The following is a 27,079-nucleotide window of genomic DNA, read 5'->3' on the forward strand; positions in this document are numbered from 1 at the left end:
GGAAAGATGTAAAAGGAAATGGAGACACTGGAATCCAACAAGTGCACTGTGAGCCGCGCACTACAACGGGAATGTTAGCAGTTAGATTAAAGCATGTGTAAAAAAAAAAAAAAAAAAAGGGTCTTAACCATTGGAGGAGATTCTCCTTCTTTCTCAATTTCAGTCGACAGTGGAAATTCACTGAGGCTTGATTATAGCAGAGAGTGTTGGCTCAGCTGTGTGCTTTAAGAACCCATGATGTCAGAGCCTTATTTTCCTTGGAGAGACTCTCATCAGCTGCATTGTTCCAGGAAACCATGGTCTGTTCTCTGGGCAACAAAAAAAATCTGCCCAAAATGTGGTCCCCCCCCCTGTTTGCACCCACATCTCTGCTGAATGCAGCATGCTGGCCTCTGGCACAACTCAAGTCTCTGCAGCACAAATACACAGATATCAAACATCATGTATGGAGCACCAGCGCATCACATTTCCCTGGAACCGGAGCCTCCCCCTCTGCTCCGACAGAGAGCTGTTTGGTTTTTCTTTCCTTTATAGTTTCTATTAGAAGACGAGTGTCTGTGATGAAAGGCAGCGTGTTAATACAGGGCGAGGAAATAATGTATTGTCCCCCGGAGGATTATAAAACAATGCTGCTACTGATGTCATAGGGCTCAGACTTCTGAGGCCTCTTTACGCACAAAGCTGTAGGCGGTGTGATTGAAATACAGCACCGGCAACTGACAGGTGATGCAAGCAGCTGACAGAGCTGATGAAAAAACTACTCTGCAGCTTCCTCGAGTTCAAAATTTAAACCATGCATGAGGTCAGATCAAATCTGGACGTAATTACGACGGTATACAAACAAGACCAAATACAAATCAGCGACAGCACAGTCAGTAGTTGAATAAACTTTACTGGCATCAGTTGAAGCTTTGACGAGCTGTGTTGTGGAAACATTATTTGGATTTAGTAAATAATGTTCCTGGATACCCATGGAATCACATCTGGTCCTCATAAGATCATTTGACTCTTGGCTTTTCTGCTAATGTTCTTTGTTAGAGAATTATGGTAATGATTTCTTAGAAATTCAGACCAGGGAGAAAAAATCTGTTACCAGATAAAGACCTTCACCACGGCGCAGAGTTCATTGAATCTTCACAGTGAATGCCAAGGAAGCTGATAGAGCCCAGAAGCTTTGGATCGGGTGGCATTGATTTGCAGTGTGTCTACTGTCCATATCAGTGCGTTAATACAGCCTATATCAGGAGAAATATGGGAAAATGGAAGGAGAGATTATCAGAAAGAGAGAAAGAGCGAGAAAGGTTACAACAACAGAGCATGAAGCTCACAAGTTCAGTTGTGCTTCTGCTGGAACGGCCATGCCCCTGTGGACAAGTTCAGTCCTTCAGTAGAAGTCCTCACCCTCCAACAATAATACTTACAAAATAAAGGCTGACCGCTCCAAGTAAAATCCCTTCAGCTGAGTTCAATAGCTATTATTCATGTCCCGGCTCTCCATCCCCTGCCCTACGGCTCCTGTGATGTTAATAAGGTAAGCCTTTAGAGTCGAGAAGAGCTATGTCAACATGAAGGACCTTTGGTTTTTGCCTGCCTCCGTCTTTTATCGTCAACTGATGATGGTGTGTGTGCTTGTCGATCAAACATTCCCAAGGATTGAGCACAGAGTTGTGGCATATCAAATTCTCCTTTAAATTAATATTTAGACATTTGGGGAAATAGCTTATAGTTTATTCGCTTTCTTGTCGGGAGTTAGATGAGAAGATTGATAACACATATCTACATCAATCAGCCTGTTACCTTAGCATTGCATAAAGACTGGAAGTACAGGAGATACAGCTAGCCTGGCTCTGTCTAAGGTAACAAACCTGCCTACCAGCACCTCTAAAGCTTACTAGTGAACACATTATATCCTGTTTGTTTAATCCGTACAAAACCAGTGTAAAAAGAGTTAGAATCTACAGCTATGCTAGCTGCTCTGTTAAAGGTCATCCATCCTCATCCACTTATGCCGGGTCGGGTCGCGGGGGCAGCAGCTCCAGCAGGGGACCCCAAACTTCCCTTTCCCGAGCCACATTAACCAGCTCTGACTGGGGGATCCCGAGGCATTTCCAGGCCAGTGTGGATATATAATCTCTCCACCTATAGTACTGGGTCTTCCCTGAGGCCTCTTCCCAGCTGTACGTGCCTGGAACACCTCCCTAGGGAGGTGCCCAGGGGGCATCCTTACCAGGTGCCCGAACCACCTCATCTTGCTCGTTCCATGCAAAGGAGCAGCGGCTCTACTCTGAGTTCCTCACAGATGACTGAGCTTCTCACCCTATCCTATCTCTAAGAGAGACACCAGCCACCCTCCTGAGAAAACCCATTTTGGCCGCTTGTACCCGCGGTCTAGTTCTTTTGGTCATGACCCAGCCTTCATGACCATAGGTGAGGGTCATAGGCGTAATTTACAGTGGGGATGGCCCAAAACTGGCCAGTGCAACCCCCCTCAAATATCTAATAATAATTTCCTTTACATAAATAAAGACATTTGCACCATATTTTGATGCAGAAAATGCACAAATTGTTGCAGAAAAATTCACCAGAATGCAGAAAATGAAATGTTTGATATGCTCAAAATTTCAAGTTTGTTTAAAAGTGGAGATCTCAACCCCCCCCGCAATGTTGAACCCAAAGTTACGACCTTGGTGAGGTAGGAATGAAAATTGACCGGTAGATTGAGAGCTTTGCCTTCTGGCTCAGCTCTCTTTTGTCACTGCATTGTAAAATGCATTGTCCATGACCTTTGGTACTTGAAGTGGTTCAATTGGGGTAAGGACCTTTACCCAGAGGTGGGCCAGCAAGGCCTTCTCTGCTGGCCAAGAGATTGTCAGAATCAGAAAATTATATTTTAATAATTATAGCCTATATATTTATTAATTTCATATGTATTATAAGTCCGTTCCCACGAGTCTATTACCGTAATTTCATTGCTAGGCCTACTCTCTCCCGAGCTCGGTTGTGCTGCTTCCAGTGGGCGAATTCATTGACAGGCCGGAGCCTTCTAAATGGGCACCTACGTCGGCATTTTTCGGACCTGTTAGCCAACTGAAGCATAACTAGCTAGCATCACAAACCGTAGCAGTAACGTTATTTCAAGTTCGTTTTAGATGTAAAGTTATTGACAGAAAGGAGGATGGACTTTTTCTTCAAATGACAGACAGCCTTGGTAAGTTTAATGAATTTTTTAAACTTAGTAAAATGATTTTACTAGCTATTCCTGCCTGCTTTTAGATTGTTGCTGCTGGTGTTTAAGGTTTGAGCAGTGTCAGTGGCCGCTGTGCCTTTGTATGTGCATTGTGGCATGTGTGTTGAGCCCCAGCAGTCTGGCTGGAATTTGTGGGGAATTTGTTTTTGTGATTGCTTTACGGTCGTCTTGTGAGTAAATGTGACCGGTTGTTGTGGGTTTGTTTTTTGTTTCTTTGGTTATTACATTAATTTGGACTAAATGTGATGCAGCATGATGTCATACTGCGTGAAAGTGATGGCTTCAGTCACCTTGTATTCTTGTCTATGCAATAGTATATTGAAACTCTCTAGGTGTTGACCTAAAAGGAGAAGATGCCATAATAACAGAATTGCTCTACCTTTTAATTATTATTGTTTTTTATTGATAGACTCCTAGTGGCAGACAATGTACATATTGTAGTTTTAAGCAGGTGTAGTCTACACAACGTTGCACTTCGGGATTGCTCCGGTGTCCCTCATTTAGGCCGGATGTCCGTTACCTTGGGCTTTCTTTGTGTTGGCATTTTAAACTCTGGTCGATTTATGAGGACTATGGTTAACTGCTCCTCAGATCTCTGCAAATTAAATCCAGACAGCTAGCTAGACTATCTGTCCAATCTGAGTTTTCTGTTGCACGACTAAAACAACCTTTAAACGTACACATGTTCCACCAAAACAAATACCTTCCTGAGGCTATTTTGCAGAGGCGCCATTGCTCCGTGTACGTGCTTGGCGCCGCCCAAGATGATTGTGATTGGTTTAAAGAAATGCCAACCAGAGCACGTTTTTCTCCCATCCTGGAATAGACCTCAACAGTCCCGCCCACAGCCGACTCTGGAAGTAAAAATCCTATTGATTTTCTCCATAAGGATTTAGAATATCAGTCATGATGTCTAAACCATCCGAGGTAGACTGACCACGAGCTACGTGGTTGTGAAACGAAGGTTTCTGCTCCTGTAGAAGCTAGAAGTCCGTATGAAATCAACCTTGTTTTAGGAAAAACATGTTTTATCCATGATTTAATGGAGAAAAACTACACTACCCACAATCCTAAACGTAACAGCAACGTCTCTGATTGGTCCAACTCGCTGTTACCATAGAAACGTTTACCGTACCGCGAAACCGCCGAACGGCTAGAGCGATCTTCTACGGCTTCTACCATTGAAGTCTATGATAGTTTCTGTACACGGTCTTGTACCTTTTGCCTTTTTTGCCGTGTTCAAAATGTTTTTTTGCGCCAAATCAAATGTGTTATGCTCACTATTCATGTCGTAGCTGGTTGGCTTGGTTCCAGACTTAAAACTCTTTATATAAGCAATTTTCGAAACGTCAATGAAACAATTGAATGGGGAAAAACACTTCCGGAGACAGAGCCGAAAAAAAGTGGGCGGTCACTGTTGAGCTCTGTGCTGTGTGGACTCGCCAGAAGGTCTGGCATTGCAGGACTAAAGCAGGTGTAATGTTACCAGGATCACCATCTTAGCTTGTTAGCATGCTTGCCTGATTGGTAGAGTGTTAACCCGGAAACGAGAAAGTTTTAAACTGACCTTTGTCGATCTGAAATGAAGACAGATTCAGCAACTGCATGGCCTATTTCTCGCTTAAAATGTTTTCAGAAACACGTTTCAGTGAACTATTTTAGTACAATATGAGATCATATTCAGAACAAGCCGCCATGACAGTCTGTCTTTGAATTTCCGGAGAAACCAGACCCACGTGACGCGTTCGTCCAATCAGCTGCCGGTTTTCATTTTTGGGCGACAATACAAATTAGCGCCGCCTGCTGTTATGGAGACGTATTACGTCTCGTCGCTTTGGTGTGTTCCGAGGCACTTATTTGACCAACTCGGGGAGACTTCTGCTGAGGGTCGGCCGTCTAGTCAGTGTGTCTGCAGCTTAACGCTCAGCAAGATAGCAAACTATTCCTTCACTATTAGGCCTCGATCAGAAAGCGTGCTTTTCAGCAACCTGGGCGGCATTTTGTAATTGTTTTTAATGAGAGTGAAGCTTTTTGCTTGCTGCTTTTGCATTGCTGAGCGCCTCACATTTTTTCAGGAGCTGCGTTGAAAAAACTCAGAAAGCTCAGATTAGAAAAGCGCCCGACGTCATTTGCATTTTTTCTTATTGTCCAATTGGATGAATCGACTTGTGGGTCTTCTGTGGCTTTCAATAATAAAAAAATAAAATGCTGCAAGCTGCTCTTTTTTCAAATTTAGACAATTTAGTGTTGTGTAACCTGCAAAGAGGTGCTCTGTCTGATCTGGGCCTTACTCATCATCTTTTTTTGTTGTTGTAATAATCTGGTGTCTTGCTGCTTTCATATGTGTAACTGACCTTAGTGGATGGTCCATCATAGGATTGTTTTCAGCCATGTGCAGCCATTGATGCTATTCAGAGAAATTGACTCACTAAGACCACTCAATGGTCTCTGTCCTCTAACCTGCTGGGTTCATTTCAGCATGTGGATTCTGAAGGAAAAGATACATCTAATTCTCATTCATCATACAAGTAATTCCTGCACTTTGACCTCCTGTGAGCCTTTTTAAAATTACACCCCTCCATGTATCCCTTATTTATCCATTTGAATTCATCACATCTCTAAACAGACAAAAGAGAGCTATTCACCTTATTCTTTACGAAGGGAACAGCTTTTAAAATGACAGTTTAAAGTGACCTTTAAACTTCCTGAGACCTTTGGCCGTTAAGATGGATGCAGCCCTGCAGGATACATGACAATTAATTACATTTAACAGACGTCAGTTGTAAACAAAATGCCCTCTCCCTGAATATATAAGACAGCTGAGAGCCCGGTCACAACACTCGTTAGGTGAGAGAGAACTAAACATTGTTAATACCATGATTTCTGTCTACTCTGTCCTGTATACTCTGGTGCTGTTCTCTGAGCTGAGCAGCCACTTGGTCACTGTAGCCATGCCTGCAACTAAAGGAGAAGACGGCGTAACTGAGCAAGATGGCCTGTTCCTGGGGGACGAGTCCATGACTGAGCCCGCTGGGGTTCCTCTCTCATACAGACGAAACCTCATGCTTGACACCAACGCGATGGATGAAGACGGAAGCCCTAAAATCATAATCGTCTCAGTAAGTGTCACATCACAGTTGTTGATTACTTTTCAAAGTGTGAAGCTGTTTAAAGGGTAACTATAGCTGTATTAATGGTTAATAAAGAATTTACTAATTCTTTATAGACAGTTATAAGCCATTGAAATGTTAAACGTTTTAGCTGCATGTTCTGTGTATTACCCAGACTACCCAGGACACTTGTCTTTGGACGGAGAAGTTGTCAAGGTTCTCTTTCTTTTGTTATTTTGGTGAACCAACCCTGTAGTTGTATAAAGTTACCCACTATTTGGACTACTCTTAGTTAATTTATCCCACATAAATGTATCTGGCTAGTCTCAGTTTGTAGCCGTTGAACTCTGCCAATAACAGTCATGCATCATAACTATTTATTGTATGAGATTTCTTTCCACAAACAACCACAGCTCACGGTAGTTCAACAACAACAAAGAGCACATTATGTCCATCCTGTGACTGAACATTTGACCCCTTTCAATTGGTCACCGTCCTCGTGTCTACTGTTAAGTCAATATTTCATACACATCTATGAAAAACTTTTATGGCAGCGCTGGAAAACCGGGAAATACTATTAGCTGAAAAGGTCATATGATCACAAGCCTATAAAGATTTATTGGAATCACAGTGGGAAGAATGATGATATATCTGTGCTCTCTCAAACGTTTGGCTGCGATGTGTAAAGAGTTTATCTGGCGGTTGCGTCTCCTGTGTGTCATGAACATGGTGGTTATCTCTGCGGTAATGGGGAACAGGCAGCCATGTTGGAGAGAACAAAGCCAACTGGGCGAACCGGGGGGGAAGTGTAAGAAAACGGGCCACAGTGATATAATAAAAACGGGGAAACATATTTCTTCCATTTGGGGTTCCTGTGGCTTGGATCAGCTGGTAAAGACAGATCCAACACCTGTGCTGCAAGTGAAAAGATAATCTTTGAAAGCTTTTGCAAATTTGCTGCAACCATGACGATCCAGAGTTCAGATCCTGGAGCACGGACACGTGTGGTCTACATGCAATCACTAATCAATACTGTGTTTCAGGACATGGGGCTGAAAGGACACAGTATTCGTGGGCTGAACCCAACCTTCACCCGGAGCTTTCCCCTGCTCACAGACCGACGCTTGAGCCACACTCCTGCCGAGCACAGTTTAACCATTGGTCGCAGAAATGCTGACGACGGCAGTAAGTATCTGCAAACGGATGTTTCTTAACCCTCGTGTTGTCTCCCCGTCGCCCATGAACTTATCATTTCTAGTCAAAGTTGAAAATGAACTTTTTTTGGCACTTTTTCCGACGTTTGTTTTTCAATGCTTTTGATGCTTTTTTTAAACGTTTTTGTCACTTCCCCCCCAATGCTTTTCTTTATTCATTGTCAATCATTCTTATAATAGTTTATGACATTATACATAATTTTGAGGAGAAATTATGAATTATTTTGACTAATAGTTAAGATCAGAGGATGTTCAATTGATCACAGACAGGTTCATTTCAAAGTTTAGTCAGGATACAGTTTTTAAAACCATTAAAACATCAAACGCTATAAAATTGAATAAAACAACAAAAATTCAATGAAAGTAATCATTAATTTTACCTGCGAAGAATGCATCCATGCATCATTGTTATTTTTGGGCAATTTGGTTGAAAGAAACCCAACGTTGAAAAAAAGGGTCAACACAAGGACAACCCAAGGGTTAACGCAAAAGAAAAGTAAGTAAGTAAGTAATGGTGCATTCGTGTGCTCCTCAGATGGTCCCATTTCCCGAGTTGGGAAGTCCTTCTGACTTCGGTGTGTTCATGAGCTCTAAGTCATAATGTGGATAAAAACATGGACGCTACAAAGATGTGTTGTCTTTGCTCAGAGCATTTAAACAACACGTTGATAGCTGTTTCCAGTATTTATTTGTAGTTTGAAGCTTTATACATTTGTGATTCCCCCACCCCCCAATACTTATGTTATCTATTATCAGGGTTAATGCTAATACATTTAATTTCTAACTAATCTAGGTCACTTTACGTGGACAGCAACTGACGGTTACAACCTAATACTATATTACAAATTACATGTAAGCAAAAAGTTTATATGCAATTCGCAAATTCAGTTTTTATACCACAACCCAACATTTACTTTCATCGGCCATGTTTCCGTGTAATATGATGCCAACTCGGCAAGTCATGTACCAACATTTTTTCAGACTTTCCGAGTTGTTGTTCCAACTTAAAGGGGAATTCACATGAATTTTCGCTGCCAGGAACTAAGTTTTTCTGTTATTCCGACACACCACAAGAATGCGCCATAACAGCTTCCAGTTTTTATGTCAACATACCTGACCAGTACACCTGATTCTGATATCCAATGTTCATATTTACTAATACAAGTATTCCTTACTTTCTTTATTCTTTCCTTTAGTGCTGCGGTGTATGATAGGAAGAGTGTACAGACCCTGCTGGGTAGAATAATGCTGCCATCCTGTCCTGAATGTGTTGTAAACATTTCTTCCTGATATATGTTATCATGAAATGTAGAAAATGAGTACACAAACATGTAAAACCAAATAAAAGTGTATTAAAAGTCTGCATCATATTTACAGTTTATTTCCCTGTGGTTAAGTTAAATAAACTGCACAACTAGTGATATACATTTCAAGCACAAAGTAGGCCTTGTCTTGATGAAACAAAGTATACTGACCAGAAGTTTCCCAATGATCTATCAAACTGACCCATTCACATTGCAGCCACACATTTCTCACAATGCTGAATGGGTAAATTGGTGTGGAAACAAATCTCTTAATCAACAGAAGATTAATCTGCAATAATTTTGATAAGGAATTCACATAATCTTTCAAGCAAAAATGCAAAAAAAGTGCTGGTTATTTCTTCTCAATAGTAAGATTCCACCCATCTTTTGACATTTTATAGAATAAGAAATTAAATCAGTTAACATTTTTGGGTTGTAATATAAACAGTATATACAGTATTCAACTCTCTTCCTGAGAGTTAAATGAGAATATTCTCATGTGTGTGCTACAAATGAAGCTACAGCCACCAGGCAATTAGCTTAGCTTAGCATAAAGAGTGAAAATCTTGGGAAAGTGTTATTCTGGGTCAGTTTAAAAAGTAAAAAAAAATAAATAAATACTAAACAATCTCTACTCAAGCTATTTAACATGTTATAACAAACGGTATGTATGTATGTTAAATGCTACTATTAGCCAGTTTAGCTAGCCTTAGTTTAGCATAGAAACTGGAATTGGGAGAAACCGTTTGCCTGGCTCTGTCCAAAGTTTAAAAAATCTGCTACCTTGCACCTCTAATTTTTACTAATTAATTTATTGAAATGAAATGTATTGAATTTTATTTAATATTTTTGGTACAGGAAATAATTACTTAGTTATATCTTGTTTAGCAGAGCTGGGTTAGCTATTTAGTTCTGCTGAAATAAGCAGCTAGCTATAGCTTCATATTTAGCGTACAGTCATCCAGCTCTCTAGACTAGGTAAACCCAGCCCGATCTGCCGGCGATTTGATTTTGCCCTGCAGCTCAGACTGGAAACCTGTACATTTATTTATCCTGCTTCAGTTACAAATTTGCGGGAACCAATCACAAACTGGCTTATCCACCTGGCGCGCTGTTGGCGGGTTTAACACGATGACGATAGAGAAGCGACCAAGCAGCTTTTTGTTTACATTCAACATAGCGGCCACTGAAGCGCAGCAACCCGTTGATGCCACGGTTGCTGCTACGTCACCCAGATTGTTGCTCTGAATGGTTGAAGGACTATCCAATTGCGTACAGAGTCATTTGAACTGTGCCCGTTGATCACGCCTCTTGTACAGTAGAAAATACAGAGCAGACTCCTCAGACTAATGTTCAATCTTAAAAGATTGAGCTTGATCTGGTGATAGCCAGACTGCCAACTCTCAGCAAGTACGCAATTGAGAGCTGGTAAGCAAATGAGCGTATTTCCCATAAAAAAAAGAAAATCATTAAAACAGTGAACAGATTAACTGGGACTAAAAATCAGCATTAGTTGCAGTCTTAATTGGAACATACTGCACAAGATTTGTCAGTGGAAGAAAACAAATTAACAACATTCAGCTGCTTTGTATGAACGCCATTTGACAGAAAGTCCAGAGACTGACATGAAACCAGCACAAACCCATATTAGAGTCTGAAGAAGCTGGTTAGCTTTCCCTGCCCAGCTATCAGCTTCTTCTTACTCGAGGCCTTACTGACATTCTTGCCCTGCATTTGGACCAAGACACTAGTGAGCTGTTTCTTCTGTGGAGGCTCGTTCTCTGATCCTCCATGTTGGTCAGAATCCACCTGCTTCCTCTTGTTGCCCTTTCTCTGCATCTGAGTGCCAGTTTTCTTCCTATTGCCCGGGCCTGCACCTCTGTGTTGCACATTTCCACTTCTTGGCTCAAGAGCTGGCCCCCGCTGAACGCCGCTCTGCTCCTTATTCGGGCATTCAGATGTAGACTTGGCTGGAAAGATTGAAACAAAGCAAAAGCAAGTGTGACAAAAAAAAAAAAGGGAAAACGTTGTGACGAAATTGCTGACGTTAGCTGCTTGGGGAAGTGGGCTGTATGTTTATTCTATGAAGCTGAAATTGAACATTTGTCATGTAACCTGATGGAGCCGAGCCTGAATTCCCACGGAACAAAAGACAGAAAGGGAAATGGGCAAAACGTACGTGTGTGTGTGTGTGCGCTTTTGGGTTTTTACTATAGATGTGTGTGTGTGAGCAAGTTTTTATAGATTAATTTAATGGCTGATTGTAAGTACCAGTCCCAGGGCTACGGCTGAGAAGGGTTCAAGGCTGGAGCTGAGAAGGTGTGCCTGGGCCTTGGTCCAGCTGTGTGGCGTCAGAGGAAACAGAAATCTATCCCAGCAGAAAGAGAACGCTACACCACTTGTGTTGACATTTTGAGCTTTTCTCTGCATGCAGGGGAGCACAAAAACAAGTTCCTGTAGGATTTAATGAAGTTGAATCTGTACCTTTGGTTGTCTCCTCCACATCAGAGCTGCACTCCTCATCCACAGCTGGGATGGTTTGGCGTTTGGGTGCTGGGTGCACACAGGTAGGGACCTGGCTGGTGCTGGGGAACTCCAGCACACGGTTGAGTGGCAGTTCTTCATCCTTGTATGTGCACGCAAACTGGGATCGAATGACTTTGTCTCTGGGCTGGAATAAACAGAAAAAAATATGTTAATGCAGCTGATATGATATGGTGACACGTTCATGATCGGTATCAATGACTAGGGCAGGTGGCCTAGGTTTCCTTAATTTTTGGCTTTTACTTTGGTGTTTGGAGCCAAAAAAAAAAAATCTGGGAATTTCATTCATGGAATCACCAAAGTCATTAGGATTCATCCTCTAGGAAGAGACACAAAATCCAGTTCAAATGAATGTCTCTTCTGCTGTAATTAGCTAACCTATATACGTTGCAGTATGTAACTTTTTACACAGACCAACAGACAAGGTGACGATAAAGGTTGAGGAATCATATATCAGCCCAGCTTTACACTTTAACCAGGAGAAACCGTTTCTTTAATCTTATCACAATTACGTACAGTAGAGCAGTGGTTCCCAACCTGGGGTGCGGCAAAGATCACAGTGGGTGTGCAAGTCTTTATCTGGTTTGAGGTTGAGGTAAAAAATAAATATTTGCACATTTAACAAATCATGATAATACACTAGAATATATAATGTATACAAAAGTCTGCATAAAAACTATATATTTTTGTTCTCGCTTAAAATTGTAGGCAGGCTACTTAGTCGGCCAAACCTCCGGGATCTCTTAACCTGTGACCCTTGCTGTCATCAGGTCAGCTGCTAGCTGCTATCATCCTCATTTTTCCTGCCGCCACGGCATCACTATTTTATGAATAAAACATGGCGGAGAAACGTAAAAGTGCTGATAACTCCTCTGTATCAAAAAAGAAAGTAAGGCTCTATCTCGAGAGTTACCTCAACTTCGGTTTCCGAGGGGGCCTCAGCTTTTCTTAGACATAAGTAGGGGGGGCGCCAAGGAAAAAAAGGTTGGGAACCACTGCAGTAGAGCAGCACCTCATTAGAAAGCCTTTTCAGAAGGCTGAGTTAGTTGTATGAAAGTGAATGATACAGAAAGACTACAATCTTGGCCCTGGGGCACACAAATTCACAGCTTTTCAACCACTGTTTGATCTACGCCTACTTGGGATTATCACAATCCAAGGATTTCACTCTTCAGGCCAGTGGGCCACAGTAGGGAGGTAAAATCGGAGAGAAAAATACAGCAAGCAAAGCTGGGTGGGTCCGTAAAGCACAAAGGGATCAAAGCCTTTGTGCTTTTCAAAAGAACTTCTTAAAAGTGCACCTAAAACAACAGCAACACTCAGAACAAGGCACTCTTCAATAATGGAGCTAAAAATGTATAATGCCATGGTTGCATGCTAATAAAACATAACTGAAACGCCCCTAAAACAATGGGAGGGGATGGAAGAGTGAACACGGCCAAACTATGACTGACGGAAAAAGTCTAATCCAATTACAACAGGTGGGAGCCCAACATGGCACCGTGTGGTCAGACGGCCCTTATTCCTCCGAAGATAGCTGTCCTGAAATTACCCCTGCACACCGCCTGAACCGACGCTGGAGACACCTGACCAAGACATTCCTAAAAGTACGTCCACAAGCAGGTGCAAGCAATTTCTGCAGCTTTGTGTCTTCACACGAAGGTGATAGAAGTGAGAACAGGTGCACCATTAATAGTATCACCAGTCAGAGACTGATACAATCGCTCTGAAACAAAATGTAGATACTGAATCATGTTATCAAAAGCATCTTTTCACAAACATTATTACTGACGTCAAAAAAGAGCAACAGTAAACTGTTCAAAAGTTATTTCTGCGTTTGGATCATTTGTGGCACAAAGACAAAAGATTTGGAAACATCCCAAAAGCAGAAACTAAATCTGTCCATCTCTGTGTGTGCCAGTTGACGTCAGTGCATGATGAAACCGCTGGAGAAGTCTGGGATAAAGTCATTCAGCAGACAACAGGAAACAATAACCTTTCAAGTTCCCCTTGCTAGTCAAATTACGCGACTGATATGGCATCTTCAAAGTGAAATTGATGCAGAAAGCTTCCGCTCACCGAGTTCAGGAAGCGGCGAGCTGCCCAGGGACCATTACAGCGCACTCAAACAGGAAGGCAGCCAGATTGTGGGGAGCTAAAATGACATCTGCTAGCGCAATCAAATAAAGGAGCCATTTCACCAAATGTGCTTAGCATACATGTTCAAAAGGAGTTCACACAGTGGAGCTGCTTCAGGTTAAAAGACCAGTCCTACCTTAAAATCTAAAGCTGGTCTTGTCAGTGTTTTGTAGGTGACTCAGCAGTTGTGGAGTGTATACAGTGGTGGAAGAAGTACTCGTAAAAGTTGCAATACCTCACTGTAAAAATACTCTGTTACAAGTCCTGCATTCAAAATTTACTCAGGTAAAAGTATCAGCAGCAAAATGTATGAAGGTAAAAAGAGTAAAGTACTCATTAGGGTACGGAACGACCCCTTTCAGAGTGATATTATAAATATTATATTGTATTATTATAACTGATGCATTAGTATTTAAAGCGAAACTCTCGCCAAAATGCAACCTAGGGTCTTTTTGTGAATGTACCCGAGTCAAACTTTCGTTTAAAAGCATATTTAGGACGGAATCGGCACTTTTAAGATTTACCGTATTCTCGTTTTTCGGTCAAATGGCCTTTTGAATGGGACCGCTTAGGGGCACTTTTATGCTAGCCTCAAAATAGCTATTTTTAAAACACTAAGAAGGCTCGACACAACATGAATCTTTGCTTCAAGTATCACCAGGGTCTCTACACCTTAACGAAAGCATTGAGAACATTGTTTGTGTACCCAGAGTTTACTAAAAAAGGTTTTGAACAACTCCCCATAGGTCTTGTTGGTTCCGGCCGCAGCCATTTTATCAGTCAAAAACAATCGATTTCCGAATGCAACAGAACAGGGAGGAGAGTAAAGATGGAAAGCTCCTAAAGCTTAGTTCCATATAAATGCATGGATTATTTCTTGTTTTGTCGTTATGGAAAAACAATATTGACCTCGTAGTTGAAAAAGGAGCCTCATATGGAGTCCGTTCATTCGCATTCGGATATCGACTCGTTTTGACTGCAGAGGTGGTAGCAGCCGGAAACAATAAGAGCTACGGTGAGTTGAAACGAAAATACGGTAGATCTTAAAAGTAACGATTCCATCCTAATTATGCTTTTAAACGGAAGTATGACTCGGGTACATTCACTAAAAGACCCTAGGTTGCATTTTGGCGAGAGTTACGCTTTAAGCGGCATAATGTAGCTGGAACAGCCCGATCAATAGTGGATTTTTGAAGTTGATACTGATGTTGATATTTGGAAGTAAAAAAACCCCCAATGATATAAATAAAAAAAAAAATTAAACATACAAAATCTTCATATGAATCCCTTAAAGAGTACTCCACTGAGTATTGCGGGACAATGGACATTCTTTTAAACAATTATCAAAATCAATGCAGCAGAACCAGACATTTTTTCTTTTTTATTCCATGCGTTCTTTCTTGTCAAAACCTGGCGCCTACATTACCCACAATGCAGGTCAAACGCTGATGGATTGTTCGGAGATTCGGGTGTGTGATGCTAGTAGCGGCTAATGTAGCCTTGAGCTTCTAGTCTGCAGCAGAGGTGAGGAGCAGGCTACAAAAAGGTCTAGTAAGCTCACTTCTTTCCAACTACACACCTCCAGATTTTTTTTCATTTTCAAACTTGTTGTCCTCAGCTCCAACCCACGGCGACTCAAGTGACATCACTTGAGGACATTTATCAGATTTTGTATCACAAAGGCTTTATACAACATTTGTCACATATGCAGTAGTTACCGAGACCTGCAAACAGACTTTGATGTGTAAAATCGGTTCCCCTTTAAAACAATTGAGACCAAGATGAATACTGACTTGTTCGTGCTCTCTGGTGGACAAACAATGTTATTACCTCAAACCTAGGTTTTTCTTCATTTTTGTACTACAGTTTCTTATCGTCCTGCTTAGTATGCATCTTGGTCACAATAAAAAAAAAAAAAATAATAATCTAAGTGATCCCTATCAGATTGTTTACCTTATGATATACTATACTGTAGATGTCGGTCAACCTATGGTGGAGTAGAAACAAACTATCTTGCTGACTTTGTATTGATCTGGTGTTGTCGTAAATGTGGTTTCTATGTGTCTATATACCTGTCTTTATGTTACCTGTTGATATATTTGTCCATGTATATTGCCATGTGCATAAAACTGTGAAAACAAATCTCCCTCATGGGACAATAAATATCAAAGAAGTGTAAAGTAATTTAGAAAATGTGGTAAAATGAAAATACTCAAGTAACTTAAAAACGGTATTTAAGTAAACGTACTAAGTTAGTTTCCACTGCTGAGTGCCTGTTATCATAACTGCAAGTGCCAAATCAAGATTCAGATGAAACAATCCTCTTCGCGCGTTGTAGATTAAATTGCAACAACAAAAGCACACCAACAGTTAAGTCAGTATACTCAAACCTTATTGGCAACAAAGGCTGCATAATCACAATGAGACAGATTTTCTCACACGGATCCCAGAACAGCTGAGCTCAAAGCCAGGAAGGAAGGAAGAAAGAAAGAGATATCGATATCAGATATAGAGTCTGTTATATTGTGCACTGTAAGCAAATGGAGCTGAGCCCTGACAATAGGATAACTTATCATCAGGACTGGTTAATAGGTTGAATCCCCCACGAATAAGTGGTTTTATGCCATGGATTTAAACGGCACCCTCAAACCAACACTAAGAGCTAAAACACAGCTGTGAAAATGGGAACGGTGGAAGTCAGTTAAGATGTGAGCTTCAGCTAAGCAAATAAATAATATAATACCAGGGAGAAATTACAGGATGTAAAGACATTATTTTCAATGTTTGTACATCTGATTCAATTTGAAGTAACTGATGGTTTGGATTTGGGGCTCTTGGACGAAGGGGCCCATGTTACCTTGGGTTTGAGCAGGTCTAGTCGGCTCTGGACTCGGTTCTTTAGAGGTTCTGGAGAACATCCAGTAGGCACTTCAGGGGATCTGAGGGGCGAGCCACAATGAGAGGCAAAGACAAGAGGCTTATGAAATTGAAAAGCAAGAAGGTTACATGGTCACACCAACCACAAAGTCTTTTGTCTTTTATTTTTTTACATTACTATATTTATTTCAGATATTTCACCAGAGTAATGTTCTAGTGTAGAGTGGGAGATTTTTTTTCTCCATATGGTTTCAGTGGAGAGTTGTACAGCCTCATGCTGGTCTAATTGTTGTTTGAGGGGCTTTTCTACTCTGACTGAATCCTGTGGTAGTGAAGAAAGTCTTATCTAATTCAAAGTTCCACCTGACACTGGTTACAGATAACGTTATGATGAGCCAAACAAGTTGTCAGTCATCTGGCGGGAACACTGTTCTGTCCCATGCTGTGACCAGAGTGTATAAACAAAACATTAAGTTGTTAAATTTGACTACGGTGATCACGGTCTGTGTAATTTCGACATAGTTCAACTGGAAGAAAAAGCGTTGTGCATTGGCAGAGTGCCACCTACCTTACCGGATGTAGAGTTACTCTTGTCATTCCCCCATTCTTCCCCGCTCATGTGGCGAGAACTGGCATAACCTGGTTATTCACTAACTAACCCCGGTTACTGCTGTGCATGTAAATGCACTAAGTGTCATGACTGTTTGTGCCAACCTAAACAAGTTGAGGACGCAGGTCCCCTCTGCTCCACTGAGGGTGGGCTGGTCCTCAGACAGCAGGTCTGCTTTGTTCTGACACGGAGGAGTCAGCGCTTCTTCATCCAGCAGAGCCACCAGCACCTTCACAGTGTCCCGACCTCCGTATGCAGTGCAGTGATTGACCGCGTAAGCCTTTGGCTGGAAAAGAAGAGCAACACAACTACAATCACTGCACTGTCAGCTTCAACAGCTGATGAAGATGAAGTGTTTTTTTTTTTGTATAAATGTATGGACTCCAGGAGAGACTCAAAAGCCCAAACTGTAGCTGCCTGGCTGGAGAGCAGAGTTATACATTACCCTGGCAGGGCTTATCCCCGTCCCGCTTCCATTAGCAATCACTTTCTGGATGCGGTGTAGCTGGCAGATCCTTTCCTTCAGCTCCTTTGTCGTCTCCTCAGCTGCAGCGAACACTGCATCTCCACTGCTGCGTCCCTTCACCAGCACTGCCCTGATGGCAGTCACCAGCCTGGCTCCACACACACTGAGAATTAAAACACACCGACAGTCACAATGCGAGTGGTATTCTGCCGTAGGTAGAGGGAGAAAAAAAACCTGCGTTTGTTTTGGACAGCAATAGACTCTTTCTTCTGCGAACACATATAGGTTTTCATCTGGATAGAATTAATAGTGTTCAAGAGTTCAGCCAATATTTGCCAACATGAATAACTCACTCCTAAAACTGAAAACCCAGAAAAGCCAGGCCTTAGTCTGAATGTCTTCACAAGATATACTGCAGCTTCACTTTCAATTAATTGGCTCAGAGTAATTGTTTCGGTATTAGCATCCAGTTGAGCTTTATTTCACTGTAACGCAGCTTTGCCAATGTTAACAGTTATGAAGCAGAAAATGTGCTCGCACATGCTCTGTGCCGCATGTCCAAAAATCATAGCAACATATCACTTCTGTAAGTTTCTAACAGTCAAGTGCATTAAAGCATCGCAGTAAGGTGGAGAGGCGGTGGTCCGACCCTGACCCGGCTATGATGTGAGCGAGCAGGGCTCAGTAACAGAATCATTTGGGAAAACAGATGTTCAGTGAACAAGGGGCCCTGAACTCTCGAAGGTGTTTGTATGAGGAAATACAGTACTCCACAGAGAGCGTAAAGGCACTGCCTGTTGAAAGACACATGTTGGCCGAGTTCATCAGTGTCTCATCAGACGTGGCGCGCTCTCATCAGCCTGCATGAACTGAAAACCCTCAGAAGAGCAGCGAGAGCCGTATCCACCGCTACACAAACATCACAGTGTGTTGATATGGCTACGTCGTGCCTTCAACAGCTTCACCTCAAATGCTCGACCCTCACATGATTGAACGGCTAAATCATTTCTGATAACCGCTTTTGTTGTGGTGCCAAATGCTTTGACATTCAAATAATCTGTAATGGGATGGAGAATGATCTGTGGAGTTAAGGTTTGATGATAATTCATCAAAGAAAGAGCTACAAACAGGCAAGTAACAAAGACAGGCTTTGATGTGGCAAAGATGAACATGCTTTAGCAATCCAAATGTTATCATGAGAAGCTTAAATGGGAGTCATTACAGGGATATGAAGGAAATAATAACGAGCTGCAGTGGGACAGGTGGATTGTATGATCGCAGGTGCACATGCCGATACACCCAGCTGTCTGACATCTCTCCATTTGTGCATGTATAGGACGTGTGTGTGTGTGTGTGTTTTCAGGCCCTGTGTGTTCTGACAAACAGAGTGTAAATTGTAATTTCCCCACTGGGGATCACTAAAAAGTATTAAAAAAAATATAAATATATTCCTACCAGAAGTAGCAGCAGGGGCCCCCCCCACACAGAGCAGAATTGTATTCAATCAATGAGAATTGAATCGGCTACACCAGAGAGAGGAAAATTTAAACTGAACTTGAATTGCAGGAAGAAAAAAAATCCCACCGAGTCATAAATGCATAGTTTTAGTGTATTTGACCTCAGCTGGTAGATACCGAAGCATGCTCAATTTTCTTGGAATCTCTGTATTCCTTAAATCAGCTCAGGATGATTTCTCTGGAAATGTGTATGTGTGTATTAGACCACATTGAATTAAGTACAGCATTTTGTAACAATGCATTATTTGAAATGGAAAGTTGCTTGTAGATGCCTTTTTGAAATCCGGAGTGTCTCTGACTGGACCACAGACAAGAAGACTGCAGTGACTCTTAGCGGCTTGATGGTCTCCTGCTTAAGCACGAGCAACGGTTCACCAGAACAAACCTGATGAGTTCCTAGAATTTTCCATACCCTGTGGCGATCCAAAGTTGCTGTCTGATTAGGTCTGGATTTCAGACACAATTATGATGCAGTCTTTCAAAGTACTGCAGGGCCAAGGCCACAAACAAATAGACCTTTGGACTGTCCAGTAGGGTTGGGCATCGTTTAGATTTGAACGATTCTGATTCCAATTCCGATTCTTCCTTTCGATTCCGGTTCTTGGCGATTCTTTATTCCGATTCTTTGAGGGATGGAGTTGAAACGGGTCACATGCCTATTTTCACAAATAAGAGGAAAGTTTTATTTTGAGTCAATGGTGGTTTGCAGTTTTACTGCTTTTTCAATGTAAAATAAAGCCACACTAGAGCGCTGCTTACTGTGCTCCAAGGCTGCAACACAACAAGCGCCTGGCCGCTTCGGAAACCAAAACTTGTACATATTAAATTGGGAAGCGATGATCAGATTTGAAACCAAGTCCTCTAAACCAGCGTTTCTCAAATGGGGGTACGCGTACCCCTGGGGGTACTTTGGAGTACTGCAGGGGGTACATGAACTTTTTGCAAAATGCTGAAAAATATGTCATGCATAATTCCTAAAATAATTATACTATAATAATGAATGAATTACTGTAAGTGATGGATTCTGAACATTTGAAATGTAGCATTTAAATGTTTTTCAGTTCCGAGGTTGTTGTTTAGTAGATCTCACGGACGACACTGTATTGTTCCTCTTTATATAGATGTCAACGTGTTTTTTGGTCAGGGGGTACTTGGCTTAAAAACACAATTCAAAGGGGGTACATTATTGAAAAATGTTTGAGAACCCCTGCTCTAAACGATTCCAATAAAGAAACGATTCCGATGGAATCGTAATTTTTGAAATGATTCCAAGTAGGAATCAGTTCTCGATGCCCAACACTACTGTCCAGTGGCATTCCATTGAACAATCTTTTTCATCATAGAGGATGCTTTTAAAGGGTCATATTAATGCATTTTGGGACATCCTGTCACAACATAGACATATAGACCATACCTTCATTTGTTTAGGCGATTAGCTTAGCCAGCTTGATTTTACACTTCTTTTTTTTGTACCGATTAAACAAACAAGGTAAAATGTAATAATTAGTCAAATTTAGAGATGCTGGTAGGCATATTTTAAAAACTTAATAGTGCCAGGCTATCAGGCTATTGTAAAATAAAAGATGAGTAATTTGTTTTCCTTTGAGTTTTTAGTCATTCACTTCTACTTAGGGCTGGGCAATATATTGATATTATATCGATATATGAGGCTAGATATCGTCTTAAATTTTGGATATTGTAATATCATCAGGGTTTCCCGCAGCACTTTGCAGCTAAGGCGGCTGCCTTAGAAACACCAGCCTGCCGCCTTAAAAGGAACACGCCGACTTATTGGGACTTTAGCTTATTCACCGTAACCCCCAGAGTTAGACAAGTCCATACATACCCTTCTCATCTCCGTGCGTGTTGTAACTCTGTCTGACGCCCCCAGCGCTAGCTTAGCCTAGCACAGATCCTGGAGGTAACCGGCTCCAACTAGCCTACTGCTCCGAATAAGTGACAAAATAACGCCAGAGTTGGAGTAATAGAGTCAACAATTACTAGATAGTAAAATCATAGTGACCTTGTTATTTGTACACGCTGTGACTATACAAATCACAACATGTAAACAGGAACATGTTGGCGTTATTTTGTCACTTATTCGGAGCAGTAGGCTAGTTGGAACCGGTTACCTCCAGGATCTGTGCTAGGCTTAGCTAGCGCTGGGGGCGTCAGACAGAGTTACAACACGCACGGAGATGAGAAGGGTATGTATCGACTTGTCTAACTCTGGGGGTTACGGTGAATAAGCTAAAGTCCCAATAAGTCGGCGTGTTCCTTTAACTACGTCGTCAAAATTGAAAAATTATTGATCTTTCGGTCCCAAAAGTGTCTGTATCTGTCCTCTCTGCATATTGACAGAGAGCGGAGCTCCGACACAGACACACACGCGCAGAGGTGCGGGCAAACTACATCGGCTCTGCAGTTTTGTTGAAATCACAGTGAGTCACGGTAATGCCGATAAAGTGGTTTCAAGTGTGGTTACAGTTTTTCAAAACTTCATGCAGACAGCCTTTGCTATAATGTATGATATTAATGGAGAGGCGAAAGCGGTTGCTGTTGACGTTACACTTCCTCTGAGACAAGCAGGCACAACAGTGGTTTCTATGCCCTGATGACTGACTGACAGGCTGAGGTTGTAAGGCAAGGCAACTTTGTTTCTACAGCACCTTTCAGCAACAAGGCAATTCAATTACATTCCTTTGCACTTAAAGGTGTGGTTCAGAATTTTGGACATAGGACCTCATTTCCATGTTAGCCAGTGTGTTATTTATCAGTGGAGACCGTTTAACACTTTTCATCCAGTCCTTCCAGTTGCAGAGTTCGCTGGTGCTAGGCTAGCGCAAGTCAACATAGCCTGCCACTAAAAACAGTCTTACCCACTCCACAGTACACCCAAGACAAATAAATTATAACGCCAGACTATCGATGTAAATGTCTGTGTTGATAGAATAATGTTAGAAATAAACTACCCTTGCATCTCAATGATCGCATTACATTTTGAGGGACTAGTTTCTCAGCAGGCGGAATTTTACTTTGCTCCGGTTATTAGTATTGCGCCAAAAAGTAAAAAGAGAAGCGCACTACAGTCGGGACACCTAGTAGTAGCCTAGTATATTGGTATTGAAGCATTGAATTGGAAACTAAGGACTAGGCAACATGGTGACTCAGTGTGCATTTAGAAATTGTAAAAATAAACCAAACAGACGGGCACCACAAAGTTTCCACAAATTTCCATTGGGAGATCCAGAAAGGAATCAACTTGGCTTCTTGCTGCTGGCTTGGACATCAAGACACCGGCGGAGACTCTACTCAAGTGGCGAATGTGTATTGATCATTTTAGACCAGACGACCCGCAATCTAAAGGACCACAAGTCACTGACAACGAATGCGGTTCCATCCGTCTTTCCAGATGCACCAACAGCTACTGATGAACAGGGAATAACTTTTGGTAGGCTACTCTAGCTAATAAAGCTAGCCCCTTTCATAACGTTAGCCTAGCTACTACTGATAGATTGAGACTGACAACGTTCGTGGAGATAACATTACAGTTCAATGCATTGTGGAGAGTGACAACGTTAGCTATCAGTATAGCTACACTCTTGGTAGATACCTGGCTGGGCTAACCGCTAACTTTAGGTAATTGCTGACAGAAAAGTCATGTAAGCTCGGACAGTTTACATGCAAATTGCAGCGGCAGGTAAATAAACTTGTGGGATTGTCATGGAAACTGGCTTCCTCGGTAGCCTAGGTAATGTCACTCCGCCGCTGCTGTAGCCTATGCTACCAACTACAGGGAACAAAGTATAACTATTGCAATGCGATGCAAGGGTGGTTTTATTTCTAACATTATTCTATCAACACAGACATTTACATCGATAGTCTGGTGTTATAATTTATTTGCCTCGGGTGTACTGTGCAGTGGGTAAGACTGTTTTTAGTGGCAGGCTAGCAGATACTGTTGACTTGCGCTAGCCTAGCACCAGCGAACTCTGCAACTGGAAGGACTGGATGAAACGTGTTGAAAACGGTCTCCACTGATAAATAACACACTGTACCCCTTAGACATTGTATCCACATTATTGGTAATTAATTATCAAAACTCTCATTGTGTAAATATTTTGTGAAAGCACCAACAGTTAACCGTACAATATCGCCATCGATGTATTTGGTCAAAAATATCGGGATATTTGATTTTTTTTCATATTGCCCAGCTCTACTTCTACTCCCTTTGTCATTTGTAACACTTTTACAACTTCAATTCAGAAAGCTAAGTTGGGATTTAAAGTTCAGTCCTGAATGGAGCACATCCCTGCCTCCCAACATTTACAGCTGATTCTGTCACAAGAAGGGAGGCATTACCTTAAAAGCAACAATATAAGACAGGGAGCGAGTAGGAGCCTGGATTAAGCTGCATTGTGTACCTTGGGTCAGGAATCTCTCCCAGTATTTCTTCCAGGTTGTCTAGAAACTGAACAAAGTCAGACAGGCCTTTGACATGTTTCCTCAGTGGGTCAGACTCAGCTGGAGCGTAGCCCTTCCCTCCGAGCTGGATGGCCCTCACAAAAGATGTCACAGCCTGCAAAAGCATGAAAGAGGCCCAAATGGTGTGAGAGGATTACTCCAAGTTTTTTGTAAAGCGTGAATACATCATCGCTAAAGCCTAAGCACGATGATGAATAATCTTATTTCGGTTAACATACATGAAAGAAACAATTATTTCCCACAATAGCTAACTGAAAAAGGAATAGGCTGAAGCCAAGGCTTATTTTTGCCTATCCTATCCCATGATCCCTATAGAATCACCCAGAAATCCAACAACACTAAATGAAACCAAATACTTGAGTACAATCCTAAGCACATGCCGGGTGTGGATGTTTCTTACCAAGAAGAGAGAAGTGTTGTTGTTATGTGCAGCATGCTTTATGTCGGTAAATGCCTGACGTCCAAGAGCGCGACTAGGGACGTCAATGGTTAGCGCCAGCGCCATGTCGTTCTTGGCATTCACAAGCAAATTCAGATAGGAGCAGAAAACCCTTCTCACTGCTATTTTTACCTATTGGTAATAGATCAAATACACAAGTATCATTATCATTTTGGTTAGAAAACATCTTAAAAATCAGTTAAGGAGTTAGATGAGAAAGTTGACTAACCATTCTTAAATCTGTCTGCTAAACATGAAGCTGCAGCGGGTTTGCTTAGTTTAACAAAAATACCAGGAAACAGGCTTAAACAGCTAGCCTGGCTCCTCATTTACAAAATGTGAGAATTCAATGTTTCAAATTTATTTCAAACTTATTTCTTGGCTGGGACCAGTTGCCAGGCAACAAGCAGAGACTGCAGTAAGTTACGGATCCCAGCCCAGAAACAGCAAATTGTCATTTTTACACTTCCGTTATTGTGCTGATTAAACAAATGAGATAAAGCTTGTGTCTTAGTGAGCTTTAGGGAGGTGTTTGAAGGCATCTTTAGTTACCTTTTGACAGAGCCAGGCTAACTGTTTGAGCCTGTTTCCAGTCTTTGTGCTAAGCTAAGCTACTGACAGACAAGAGTGTGGTATCGGTTGTCTTATCTAATTCCCAACCAGAAGGGAGATAAGGTATTTCCCAAAATGTCAAACTATTCTTTTAGTAAAAGATTTGGCTTGAGACCAGTCCAGGTTGTGCTTATAAACTACCAAAAACGGACAGTAGCTTTACTGCCGGAGTAAAACTACTAAATACAGCGGCTGACAGCACATATTAAACTCCAAAGTGCAGCAGCAGCAAGCCTCCATTTAAACTCATAAATTCACAAGAGACAGAGATGAGTGGAGGAAAGAGAGAGACTCTGTTACAGAAGCTCTTGTCCAGCCCCACATTGTGTTACTTTAAACATCTGCCTGGTAATTGAATTCACATTGCGCTCTTAAATCTAAGTGATATGAAATAGAGTTCCTGTCAATAAGAGCAGGATGGATTCCAGACAGAAATTAAGTACTCGGAAGACTGGGAAAGTAAATGCATGGATTATTGCCAGAAGGAGAAAAGGCATTTCACTTTCCTGAAAAAAAAAAAAAAAAAAACTTTATATGAGGGTAGAGGGCAAAGTGGAAAGAGGGGTTTCTTATGTTAGTTTATGAAATAAATTCCACATTTTATTATTGTATGAAAGCAGGATTGGGCGTACCTGTGAGTTGCAGGGCCTGCTTTTGCTAGACGGTGTCGATGGGACTGAAGAGTCTGGTAACTCTGAGACATCCACGTTACCTGATAAAAACTCAAACAGCTGGATCTTGGCAAAAGAATAAAAAAGTAATTAGAGAGATACATTGATTGGCCTTATCTCTAACTCAGAAGCCAATCTGATCATCCACAATCAACATCATCAGTCTGATTTCAACCAGCTCGTGCTCACCGGGCTCACAGGCTCCTGTGGGTCTGAGTCCACTAAGCTCAGCTGTTTGTACATGGAGAGGATATCAACCAGGTCCACAGTGTTGGAGCGTTTCAGGAAGGATTCGTAGGTCTCCAGGATGAGATCATAGTTCTCCAAGCGTGCAATGTTGGGGGGTGGCAGGTGAAGTTTGTCAAACAGTAAGTGTTTCCAGGCCATCAGGACATCACTCAGAGCCACTTTGAACTCTCCGCCGTGCTGTCACAAGAAGAGAGAAAACAGTGAAAGCAGCAGCCATAATTACTGACGGCCTGGAACCAATCAGTTCAAAAGCAGAAAGACCTTCTGCCGCGGTCCAAAAATGGGCCATGAGCGGTCTCAGCCGGAAACCTGTGGTAATGTCATCAGTTATAGATGTGATGACAGTCAGTCTGATGATTCAATTGAATTATGCCATGATGATGATGTGAACTGGGCTCGTACAGCTTTGTTTTGGGGCTGCTGGATAACTTACAGCAAGAAAACGGAATATACTGACAGTGTTCTATTCCTCTTCTTTTAAAAGTGTTAGTTTTCATCTCTCTGCAAGGTGCCTCAGCTCTAAAAGTAGCAGCAAAACAGAAACCCCTCATTCAGTTTAAATAAGTCCCCAAAAAGGCGTTTACGATTATCAGTAGCCACAGTATAAGTGGTCAGTTTATGTTGCGTAGCCTTTAGATAAATGCACTTGCACCTTTTGCACCTCGAGGGACAAAAAGTATTTTGAACCGAATCCAACTGAAGAGAAGCTGTTTGAATAATAGGAATGAACTGTTACCTGCTTATTAACATCTGCCATGGCCAGCTGCAGCAACATCAGCATGCCATCAGCTCCATGAATGGTGGTCCTCTCAGAGTGTAAAACCCTGTGGCACTCTCTCCTGAAGACTTTAACCATCACCTTCAGATGTTCTCCCACAGCCTCCATGTTCTCCTATAAAGCAGCAGTAAAGGAAATTACTCCTTCATTAAGGAGTAATCAGTCTATTAATAGACTTAAAACCAATATGTGAAATCACTTTACCCTAGTTTGAAGTTTCTCTTAAAATATGTTTAATAAACCAGGTTGTACAGCAGAAAGCCGACTAGAAATCGACTTTTAAGGAGCAAAATAAAGCCATTGGACTTTCAAGTAAAGACAAAAGTAATCTCTGAACAGGTTGTTTAAAATGTCTTTCCTTTGTCATCGGAATGGAAATCCTTGATTCGTTGGCCTCAGTGGCACAATGGTAGGCTACTTTAGTATTAGTAACTTAACTTACTATTTATTTCAAAACATGTATCACGAAGTGTCTTTGTGTCAGCTCCCACACGATGCACAGATATAACTAAGAGTATCAAATGTTGATGGCTGCACTAAATCACAGACGATGTTAATTTAATGGTGCAAACCTCTAATATTGTAGCAGTCTCCGAGAATACGCGTCCACGACAAAAAGCAGTTGTTTTGAATTTTTAAACTGCCGATGACGTTTAGTGCCTCCTGACCAATCAGCTTTTAGTAGACAACAATGGGAGAGATAGACTAAAAAGTATTTCTCTACTGCATTACTTTTTCATAGTTCCGTGGCATAATACTAGAAAGTATTGTTTAGCACACGTTTTACTTCATAGCGCAACAATGTTCCAATATTATG

The 27,079-nt window shown here is 41.6% G+C and overlaps 2 protein-coding genes across 5 annotated transcripts; one reads left to right on the top strand and one right to left on the bottom strand.

The window, feature by feature from the left end:
- Positions 1-6,123: 6,123 nt before the first annotated feature.
- pmch (pro-melanin-concentrating hormone) lies at positions 6,124-8,817 on the top strand. The gene is made up of 3 exons (XM_078242801.1): positions 6,124-6,366; positions 7,401-7,542; positions 8,768-8,817. Exons 1-3 carry the CDS (start codon positions 6,124-6,126, stop codon positions 8,815-8,817), a joined length of 435 nt encoding a protein of 144 aa, XP_078098927.1.
- Positions 8,818-8,903: 86 nt separating this feature from the next.
- parpbp (PARP1 binding protein) lies at positions 8,904-26,919 on the bottom strand. Of its 4 annotated transcripts, none has more exons than XM_078242800.1 (11): positions 26,835-26,919; positions 26,221-26,376; positions 25,425-25,661; positions 25,197-25,301; positions 23,914-24,084; positions 23,453-23,607; positions 17,491-17,674; positions 17,150-17,331; positions 16,416-16,497; positions 11,360-11,546; positions 8,904-10,845 (listed from the first exon to the last, which is right to left on the bottom strand). In XM_078242800.1, exons 2-11 carry the CDS (start codon positions 26,368-26,370, stop codon positions 10,523-10,525), a joined length of 1,776 nt encoding a protein of 591 aa, XP_078098926.1. In that variant the 5' UTR covers positions 26,371-26,376; positions 26,835-26,919; the 3' UTR covers positions 8,904-10,522. The 4 variants fall into 4 exon arrangements, with proteins under 4 accessions (XP_078098926.1, XP_078098924.1, XP_078098925.1 ...); XM_078242798.1 differs by having other exon boundaries at positions 26,221-26,405; positions 26,835-26,890; XM_078242799.1 differs by having other exon boundaries at positions 26,705-26,880.
- Between the last annotated feature and the right edge of the window lie 160 nt (positions 26,920-27,079).

This window comes from Sander vitreus, chromosome 23, assembly GCF_031162955.1.
Source record: "Sander vitreus isolate 19-12246 chromosome 23, sanVit1, whole genome shotgun sequence".
In the NCBI taxonomy this organism is placed as follows: domain Eukaryota; kingdom Metazoa; phylum Chordata; class Actinopteri; order Perciformes; family Percidae; genus Sander; species Sander vitreus.

Coding starts and splice junctions, on each gene's coding strand:
- pmch (XM_078242801.1), top strand. CDS start 6,124: ATGATTTCTGTCTACTCTGTCCTGTATACTCTGGTGCTGTTCTCTGAG. Junction 6,367..7,400: donor CTAAAATCATAATCGTCTCA/GTAAGTGTCACA, acceptor ACTGTGTTTCAG/GACATGGGGCTGAAAGGACA. Junction 7,543..8,767: donor CAGAAATGCTGACGACGGCA/GTAAGTATCTGC, acceptor TCTTTCCTTTAG/TGCTGCGGTGTATGATAGGA.
- parpbp (XM_078242800.1), bottom strand. CDS start 26,370: ATGGAGGCTGTGGGAGAACATCTGAAGGTGATGGTTAAAGTCTTCAGG. Junction 17,675..23,452: donor GGAGAGATTCCTGACCCAAG/GTACACAATGCA, acceptor TTTAATTCTCAG/TGTGTGTGGAGCCAGGCTGG. Junction 10,846..11,359: donor TGTGGAGGAGACAACCAAAG/GTACAGATTCAA, acceptor CAATCTTTCCAG/CCAAGTCTACATCTGAATGC.